Source organism: Copadichromis virginalis, linkage group LG7 (assembly GCF_057382275.1).
Source record: "Copadichromis virginalis isolate Kocher_CV1m ecotype Utaka linkage group LG7, C_Virginalis_male_GT1.1, whole genome shotgun sequence".
NCBI lineage: Eukaryota > Metazoa > Chordata > Actinopteri > Cichliformes > Cichlidae > Copadichromis > Copadichromis virginalis.
In genome coordinates, this window is record NC_140624.1 from 25,019,212 (window position 1) to 25,029,637 (window position 10,426).

The window sequence follows — 10,426 nt, forward strand, 5'->3', positions numbered from 1 at the left end:
AAATCAGTGCGAGGGCTTCAGAACACTTCCAGAAAACTTTGTCTAAAAGGAAACAGACCATCCAACTTGTTTTCACTGGTTAAAGGCTGTTTTCACTCTAAAGGCTGCATCTCTGATGGCACTAGTTCCTATGGAATTGGAATTGGAAGCTCTAACATCTGAAAAGTCATACAGGTTTTAGAGCAACATATACTCCCTTCCAGACAACATCTTTTTCAGCAACACAATGTTAAACTCCGTCCTGCATCTCTTACAACAGCATTGTTTCATAGTAGAAGAGTTCGGGTGCTGATACTTTCCTCAACTATAAAAAACAGAGAAGAAGACCCAGGACTGTTGAGCAGCTAGAATCATCAATCACACAGGAATGTCTCATTGCAGCACTGTTGGACACTGTCCCTCTCCCAACAGTCCTGCAACTGATGTAGAAAAGTACCTGTTATGTTAATGAAACTTCATTACCCAGCATTCCTTGTTCAGTCATGTGATTGCATCCTCTCCTAGGCTAACAGAAGCAGGGAGCTGTTTGGGAGTTAGGAATAGCCCATCCTTTATTTGTTAAGGCTGGTGTGCATCACCTGTGTTTGAGGCAGCTTATGTAGACCTTTTGTCCTTATTTATATTATAATGTGTTTTGTTCCTGTTTGCAAAAACTACAGCATACCTATCCTTCATATACTATCACATTGAACATATATGCAATAATTTCTATTTCTTTTGTTTACCCCTTTAAAATCACATAATCCATGCTATCACAGCACGATCCGTCAATTTTCCAATGACCTTCAGAAATCTTTGGTTTGTTAACTGAGGCTGCGGTTAAGTGACTGTAGAGGAGAGTCCACCACAGTCAGCACTCTTTAGTCTTCTTTGGTCATCAAGTGACTCCTGCAATAGTAATCCTTTTTCCACAACAAAGAAGAGGGTGGAGTAGGTATTTGGACAAAAAAGTTCCACTTCTCTTTGGCAAGAGTGGTGTCGATTAATTGCAGGTATAAGACTCAGTAGGACACAAAACACTACCAAACTTCAATATTGCCAACACTGTGGTTTACTTTGGATTTGGCTTTAATACACTTTGGTATCATTCTGTCTTCAGTTTGTCTTCTATATATACACCTGTATATAATATACCTTTCTATTATCGCCACTACTGTCTGACATTTATTGGTAAATAACACATTTTTCTGTATTTTTTTCCCAGCCCACTCCAGAGCATGTTTTGTTTTCTCTAGCAGTTTAGAAGGCACTTGTAATAATCTTGTTCTTACAGGACTTTAGCTGATTGCATCCTTGGAAAAGAAAAATACTTAGAGCATCTTTTTTTTTTAGAGATAAGTGCATAGGAGAGATTAAACAATCAAATCTGTCTCAGTTTCTGCTTCTGCTTCTGAAAGCTCATTGGTAGATGTACAATGCTACCACTGATACAGTAGCGTAATTTCATGTCTTTCGTATCCTGAATATTAACATTTAGTTGGGTTTAAATGTTTCTTTTCCCAAACATTCAGATATTTTCACGGTTGAAGATATAACAAACTGAACACACTGAACTGTTTAAGAAAACTGTCATGTTTACTAACTCCAGAAAACACAAGTGTGTAAACAGACTGCACTTTTCTGCTTTGGTCAATTTGTCTCTTTAATGCAAGTGCTTTCTAACTAATATTCACACACATTCATACACTGATGGACGCATTGGAGAGCAACTTGGTTAATATCTAGCTGTTTGGCATGCAGACTAGAGCAGCCAGGGATTGAACCATACAATTAGTAGATGACTTGTTTTCCTTCTTGAGCTACTACCACCCTCTTGTCCTATTATGATTTGATAACCATATCTTCATATTTTAACTGCAGTTTAGCAGCATCACAAGCATCACAAAATGACTCAAAGTTAACCCCTAACCAACTTTCTGAAGTTGTTGTCACGGTTTGCCGGGGCAAGCCGTGTGAATAATAATGGATCCAACTGCAGGCTGCTGAAGTGGAGGGTGAGTTTATTTGCAACTAAAAGGTACAACAGACAGGGTGGCGAGGAACAAAACGGTGAAAACTCTAAACTGGGAAAACTAAATAAAACACTAACCGGAATACAAACGTGACATGCAGGGAGAATGACCAGAGAATCAACACAGAAGGGTGGAAGGGAAATAACACAGACGAACCAGCAACTACCATGACAGAAGACACAACTTAAATACACCCAGAGAACACAGGGAGATTACACGCAGGTGGGGAACACAGCTGGGAGTGATTATCGTGACGAGACTAGGGAGGCAAACTGAAAACACTCACATAAGACGCAGACCTTCACAATAAAACAGGAAACACATACACGCAATGACATAACACACCAACTAAACACAGACTGGGGGACACAGAACATAGGAACATGAACAGAAGAATACAAACACCCAAGGTAACCAAAACCACAGAATACTAATAGACTAAACATAAACACGGAGTCGCCGGACCATGACAGTTGTAAAACTTTTGTCTTCAGAAGCGAATTCTTCTCCAACCGCCTGAGGAGAATGTCTTCCTGTTGTTGTTCCTCTTTAGACATCTGAAGACCTGCAGTTATTCTAACAATGTTGGCTGGTGGGTTCAGAGCATGAAAGAGTCAGAGGGCAATAAATCTATGCAGACCAAAAACCAAAAGAGAAAATATGTGGTAAATCAGCTCAACAGGTGGAACATTGTGCTCAACAATAATAACCAGGCTTTGTACATTACAAATTATTGTGGCAATAAACATCTCGGTGTACCTTTCCAAAATAAAAGGCCTGGAGCAAAGCAGACATGGAATGTAGGTGGATGCATTTCCCAAAGCATCGCTGTTTGTTTTGGAAAAACTTCACAAATAACAAACCTTTTATATATATAAATATGAGTTTTGGGGCTGTGAGAAGAAAAGCCTTGCAGGCTGTGTAATAATCGCACTCAATCACATGTCTATAAAAGGCTAGTTTGTTTAGCCAGTAATTAACCCTGAGGACTGTTGGGACTCAATGGCTCATGATACAAGTCCAGTAAAGTGCACAGTGGCGTCTCTCATTGCTAAAATGTTGAAATGCTCCAGGGAAGTGACTTTGGGCTTGTTGTGTCTCCTCTGCTCCACGCTGCGCTGACTTCCGTACGGGGCGGGGTGCCACTGAGTCCGGCGCACAGCTCACAGCGCACCGTCACCAGCCGCTCTCCCTGCACCGTCTCCCGGCCTGACTCGACAAAATGGGTTTAGAGAAGGAGAAATTGGATACCAGCATAATTATGGACGAAGATGAGTTCAACAGATCGATAGAGCCCATTCTATCGAACAAAGGGAAAGTGTATACAGCGTCACCCGACAGAGATCCAAACGATATCAACCCACATCTGAAGGTAAAGTCTGTGCGATGTGTTGGGTGATACTTTGAAATTGAAACTACAAAAGGTGAAGGCTGTCCAGATGAATTATTTGTATAGCCTATTGCACTATTATTGGATGGTTTTTGTAGTCCAGCAAGATTGTTAATCTGCAGTATGAATACCTGGAAGTCGCTGCCTGCGCATTAATCCATCACATTCAAACACTTTCCTGCCTCTGTTTACTTATTATGTTTTTATTGCTTGCCCTATGACTTTTGTGACCTAACAGGTGGGCTTTGAAGATGTCATCGCGGAGCCCATTTCCACACACAGTTTTGACAGAGTGTGGATTGGAAGCCACGCCACCTTTGAGCTGGTCAAATTCGGTTTTTACCGCCTGTTGACTACTCTGCTTGCTGTGCCCGTGGCTTTCATCCTGGGGATAGTGTTTGGAGTGCTCAGCTGTGTTCACATCTGGTAAGGAGTTGTTCTCAGGCAGCAAGGTCCCGATGTTGTGCTAAACAGTATTTTCAGACAACAATATGTGAACACACAAATGATCCCACTGTAACAAGTTAATGTTGAGAAGCAGTGAACTTACAGTAGATTAGTAGAATATTTGTAGAGAAGACATCTTAATTCATAAAGATTAACTAGTATGCAAAATATCAACATTTCCAAGAGCGTTACGTTAATTATTACCTTATTCTGTTTACCTTGTTTAGATCATCGCATCAACATTATGAACTCCTGCGGCTTTCCACTATATTTGTTCTGTTCTTTAGGCAAACATTGACACAGGTTATTTTTACAGTCAACATCATATCTAGTGTGGCATTGAAACATTATGTCAGCAATTTGTTCTTATATTTGGAAAATTATGTCATGCTTATGTCAGCTCTATATGTCTGCAGCACCCAGGTGCTGCTAGGTTTTTAGCGCTCATGAGCTTCAACCAAAACCCAAAGAGTCTATTTGATGAAACAACATTTTATGTGGAGTAATGAACACCTTATGGAAAGTTGTGAGGAACATTGAGTTCCCCTAGTAGTGATGGAAAAAATGTCCTATGTCCCATGTCAGTTAGAGGGTGCTCTAGCAGCATTTGGAGCCTGTTTTCAGAGCAGAGTGGGACATTCTTTAGATGTGCACGGAGCACTGTAGAGTAATTTGTACATGACCTTTCACCTAACTGAGCTCTCTTGGGGCTTATAAGCTTAAGAGAAAGTCAGGCACAGGTAGGCATCACCAGAACAGGGCAGTGTATCAGGAGACCATACACAGGGGGTGTTAGTCCAAGGGAGGAAATAGCTTCACAATACACTGAAACAAACTTCAAAATGCAGTATGATGACCATCTTTCATCTTTTTCCTAGACAGGACCTATAAACTTTTTTAACAGCTGAGACAATAACAAGAGCAACTGTTCTGGCAACACAAATTAGTTTAAAACAGAAATCTGTGATGAAACCTCCATGCCTAGAAAAGTGACCCTCTGACCTTCTTCCTCCAGGGTGGTGATGCCTATGATCCAGAGCTTCATGATGCTCTTACCGTCTATCCACATTATGTGGAGGAGTCTGACGGACATTCTCGTAACACCGCTTTTCCACAGTATGGGGAAAATCTTGTCCTCCATTCAAGTCAAGGCTACAGAAAACTGAAACTTCTGTCCCTGGGGAGAAAGAAATGTGCCGGGGGGACTGGAGTCAGTGACGAAAGAGTGACTGAAGCAAGTCGGATACATCAACTCTAAGTGAAATATGATATCCTGGTGGATGTTATTGCAAAGTAATATTCTGTAGATTTTTTTTTTTTTTTGAAAAATGTGGCCATGAGGGCTAAGTTTGTCAAACATATAATCTGATCTGCTTTTTCTCAGAACACATCAAATGAATGGTTTGAAACAGCAAAAGCACACCTGTGTTCAGTCTGAGCGAAACAAGGTTAAAACATTAGAAAATTAGAAATTTAAGATATGCTATGAACATATTTCACTAACCCTTTTCAGTGTATCAAGCAAAGACACAATGCAAATAACATGACTTGCAAATAAGCAAATCTGCACATGCAGTCATCTAATGAAACCCTCATATATTTGCAGACAGCTTGTGTGCACCACCCAAAATGGAGTTGTTTTGCTGATTGTGACCAAAAGATGTTTGTCATTCCATTCCTTTGTGGGTGGCAGAGTTGTAAAAATTGTTGCTGTTCAACCTAACATATTGCTGACTTGCTAAGAGATGTAATATTTTTGATTTTTTATCTATATATATTGTGTATATTATTAAGCATTCAGCTGGAAGTTTAATGTAATGAACTGAATAGTTTGCTCAAGAGCAGTTTATTGGAATATTAAGCGCTATGAAGCAGCTTGTTGCACATTTGCAGCCTTATTTTACTGTATCAGCAATAATAATGGGCATTTGCTTATGTATGGAGCATACAGTTATTTAATTATGTTATATAAACAGGATTGTAGATCATTTTAGAAGGGCCTTTCTAATTTATTATTTATGGGACAACTAGTTCTTGATTGACAGACACTGACATCAAAAGACTTTACTACAGTGTGATGAAGGAGTTCCGTATTTCATTCGACTGAAGCCTTGGTTGAGCTGAGTGAGACTGTGGTACATGCATTTTGGATAAGCTCTGTTTACTGCAGCACAGCAGCTTAGTGAGCTGGGATTTGGAATACTTCTACAGCTGGAATTCATTTAAAAAATGACATGATTTTTACCATTTTGGAGTGGTTTTGATAAATGTTTAATTTGAAATATAAGCTTGCACAGCTCCTACTTGCAATGATCTGCACCGTCTATCCACAAAGTTTAAAATGTGTTATTGAGAGCATCAGTGCAGCAGTCAGGTCTGCGTGTCAGGTACATGCTTATATGTCTGTTTGCTTTTGTACTGTTTTCACTGTGCACTTCTGTCAAGTGCAAACCCACCTTAGACACTCACGGTCTAAAACCAAACTTTGGTATAGTTCGCACATCCCTTCTCATTCCCAGACCGTCAAAAGAAATTATTTCTGTCAAAGCCACTGACAGAACTGAACAACATATGTTCATTCCAGTAATGAGATGGTTGTTACATTTCCTCTTCTTTAGAAATCTGTGACTACTTTTGTAACAACATACAGGGAAGCACAGTGGGTAGCACTGTTGCATCGCTGCAAGAGATATGAATTTGCTGGCCAGCTGTGGCCTTTCTGTATGCAGTTTGCATGATCTCTTTGTGCCTGCGTGGGTTCTCTCCAGGTGCCCGGCATCCTCCCACAGCCCAAAGACATGCATGATGAGTTGCTTAGTGGTTCTAGATTGGTTGTAGGTTTGAATAAGCCTGGATGACTGTATGTCTCTGTGCTAGCTCTGGGGTGGACTGGTGATTTATAGGATGTACTCTGCCTCCCACTCTATGACAGCTGGGATAGACTCCAGAACCTTTCCACCCTGCAGTGGATGGATGGATGGATTATCACACTGAAAATTCAAAATAGCCTTTAAGGTTTTGCATCAGCTCTCATAAAAATACCTGATTAGGATTCCAACTAAGGAAACGCTAGGTTATTTGCTGCCATTTGGACTGATCTTCAGAGCTTTAGTTTATAATCTTACACTACCAAGCAGTGAGTGATGGGTATACATTTCCAGCTATACCTCCTGTTTGGTGCCTCGGGATGAGAATGTATATGTTGTTGCTTGGTTAGTTGCTTTTACTGTTTGAAGTCTGAAAAACTTGACAGCAAGCTAAAACGCCTGTATACCTCTCACATACTGTATTATCTCACTGTTGTGGCTCATGTTATAAACAGATGCTACATCCAGGTGACACTGACCAACATTTCCACATATTTGAGTTTCTGCAGTCCTTTGTAGTCTTGTAACAAATATCAGAATTTTTAAGTAGATGCTATAGTTTCATTAGAAGCTAGTCGCTAACGTTGTAGTCTCTTGTTGGAGATAGTAAAATGGGTTCATCCGAAAGGGACACACAACAAAAGTTAAACTTGTTCAGTGCAATTAAGTTTATAGTAGATCACAATTCAGATTTTTCAAGGAAGATGAATCAGTTGAAATAAAAGCTACATTGGCATGTACTGGTGGTTGCACTGCTGGCTAACCTGCTGAACATTTAAATCAAAAAGCTGAACGCTGTATGATGCAATGCTTTGTTTCAATGCATTTTGTTGGGCTTTGTGGTCAGCTCTCGGATGACCATTAAAGTAGAGTTGTACAACTGAAGGTGGAAGACAGTTGTGTGCAGCAGCAGCATGAAACCACAACATTTTATCTGGGCTTTTTAGTCTAGCGCAGGCTATATATTCATTAAAGACAAAAAGGTTATAATACTGTAAGGTATTCACTTGTCACTAAAGTAAAACTACTTAAACTACTTTACTTTTAACAGTAATGATGCTACTTTTATGAGTTTGATTTTAATTTTTGTAGTTACTGTTTTACACAACATTGACACATTTTGGAATGAAACTCTTATTTTAACAATAAATATGTCCTTCATGACAAAAATAAAGATCTTTTTTTTCCTTAAGGTAATTCTTCTGTGTGTGGTTTCTTCTTTCTGTCACAGTAGATGAGTGTGGTTGTGATGTGCAGGTGAGTGCCAAAATAGTCTCATAAATCACTTTGCTGAGATTTCATAACACACTTTCCTATACAAAGATGAGCTGTGCATTGATGGAACATGACCTGAGGCTTTAGCTGTTAGATTTGCACGCCTGCGTGGCATTAACACTCATAATGCTACACAGAAGTTTTTTGTTTGTTTGTTTTATGAAGAGTAGTCTCTTATCCAGACATTCATGATGTTCCCCTTTGACCAAATGAAGAGACTCAAACACAGTTCTCTCTTGAACTCTGTCCATCTAAAGCTGAGTTTTCAAATTATAAAATATTTTGAGGTGCAAGTTGAGCTGTTGTGTCTGGCATTTCTCTTTTTGTCTGATAAATAGCTTCAGCTAGCCAATCACAGCCCAGCCTGAAACACAACGCTGTATTATTGTATAATTACAAGGAAATTAAAGGAACGTCTGAATGCAGTGAAATTTTTTCTGGCGTGTTCCAGCAACCAGTGCCAGAAACAAGCCAAAGAGTTTCTTCGCTTTGACCTTTTGACCTCCAACTCTTGTTCTTTGTGGATTAAATCAACCCAGAACATAAGCAGTGTAAAGACAGATAAGCACTGATGCTCATATCCACAACTACAACCACTTATTGCATTTGTCTGGACTCTGGAAGGAAGCTAGAGCACCCAGAAGAAAATCCACAGGGACATATGGAGTTGAACATGCATACTGCACACAGAAAAGCCCCACCTGGCTGTTGGATTTGAACCCAGGACCTTCTTGCTCTGAGGTAATGGTGCTAAGCACCACACTGCTGTTGCTGCCCTATGCATATCATGCAATGTAAAAAATTTCATTTCATATATGTTTAAAAAAGCAATAATTTAAAAAATGATCCTGCATTAACCTGATACCCTTATGGCTATGTTTATTCTCCTATCACAGTTAACTCCGTCCTGATACTCAACAATGTCTATTAGTATTGTTTCCACTTAATTTTGCGCAAATGCAAATTATAATAAGTTTGCTTGTAATTTCTAAGCAATTGACACTAATGTGTACTGAATCCAGTTCCTATTCCATATCCTCATGACTTTTTACCTCTGGCACTGGTGCTGGATGAGTTGTTTGAGATTCTGTCTTCTCAGTGTTCTGAGTGGCAATTAAGTGTTTTTAATATTCTCAGCATCAACTTAAACTGCATCATCTGAAATTTGCCACAGTTCACAATGTTTTTTGCACCTCAGCTTACATAAACAAAGTCATGCTAGTGCACAATGTGCAATCTCATTTGCACAAATGTTACTTAAATTTGCTAATATTTTCCACAGTGTTAGTAGCAGATTGTGTAAGCTTCTCTTCCAGGCTTCAGCAAAGTAACATCTTTGTTTGAAGCAGGTGCTCATTTGGTTATTTTGATCTCACTTCAGTGCCACACCCAGTGAACTCAAGGAGGCTAACCAGGTGTTTATTCATAGAATAGCTTTCTAAAAAAGAAAAAGAAAAAGCATTACAGTACTTCATAATAAATGAAAGCAAGAAGAAAAATGATGCCTACACAAGACTTGTTCTTTTGCAGAGACAATGAAGCAAAATGCAAACAACTGAAGTCTACAAAACCTTCATTGGTGCACTCTTTTATCTTAACATTATGCGCTAAGGAAACATTAGTGCTTCAGGTTTTTAAAAACAATTTTATTTGGTGTCTTGTATGACATTATACGTCTGCACTTTACTGTAATTGTATTAAACTGGAACCAACACAGTCCTGTATCCCTACATGGCGCCATGTTCAAACGTGTCCACTTGAACTCATTCCACTTGAATTTATTGAAGAAGTTTATACACCTGCTCATTGAAATGTTGAGGAAAACAATCAAATTGTCACTGGTGAGTTTGGTCAAAGCTATTTATTCACTTCCATACAGATTTGAGCATTTATGCATTACTTTTAGCCTTTTCAACAATTTAGACATATACTTATACTATTTAACCTCTAAATGCATTTTAAACATTTCTGTAATATTTTCTTTTCTTTTTTTTTTCTTTTTTTTTTGTGTCCCGTTTGGATCTTTAGCCATCAGAATTGTTGTCTTAAGGCCAAGAAAGATGCCAAGCGGATTTATTTTACCAAGTGGATCATCATGGCCTTGCCATATTGGTCCATTTGATTGACCTTTATTATAATTATGAATTTATTTTATTTTCAGTTGCTACAAATGGGACAGACATGACTGGGGGATTCTGAAATATTTTCAGCTTACAGTATATATTTGTCATGGTTCCAGCGTTTTGAGTTTTGGCATGTTTTGAGTTTTCTGTGAGTTTGTTTTGTTTTGGATTTTGTTCTTGCATCCAGTCCTTTCAGCATAATGTTTCCTTGTGCTTCTTAGTTTCCCTTTCTTTCCAGTCTGTGTTTCTCATAAGATTATGTCATCTTTTGTTATCATCTTTTGTGTTCCCTTTCTCCTCAGTCAGTCATGT

General features: G+C 39.0%; 1 protein-coding gene across 1 annotated transcript; it reads left to right on the forward strand.

Moving 5' to 3' along the window:
• Window positions 1-3,104: 3,104 nt before the first annotated feature.
• Window positions 3,105-5,837, forward strand: cav2 (caveolin 2). The gene is made up of 3 exons (XM_085462658.1): window positions 3,105-3,384; window positions 3,641-3,828; window positions 4,865-5,837. The coding sequence occupies exons 1-3, from the start codon at window positions 3,235-3,237 to the stop codon at window positions 5,013-5,015; spliced, it is 489 nt and encodes a 162-aa protein (XP_085318784.1). The 5' UTR covers window positions 3,105-3,234; the 3' UTR covers window positions 5,016-5,837.
• Window positions 5,838-10,426: the final 4,589 nt, after the last annotated feature.

What these genes read in the sequence shown, in the direction of transcription:
- cav2 (XM_085462658.1), top strand. Translation starts at nt 3,235, where the DNA reads ATGGGTTTAGAGAAGGAGAAATTGGATACCAGCATAATTATGGACGAA. An exon ending in ATATCAACCCACATCTGAAG is followed by an intron (nt 3,385 to 3,640) that starts GTAAAGTCTGTG and finishes GTGACCTAACAG; the next exon opens with GTGGGCTTTGAAGATGTCAT. An exon ending in CTCAGCTGTGTTCACATCTG is followed by an intron (nt 3,829 to 4,864) that starts GTAAGGAGTTGT and finishes TTCTTCCTCCAG; the next exon opens with GGTGGTGATGCCTATGATCC.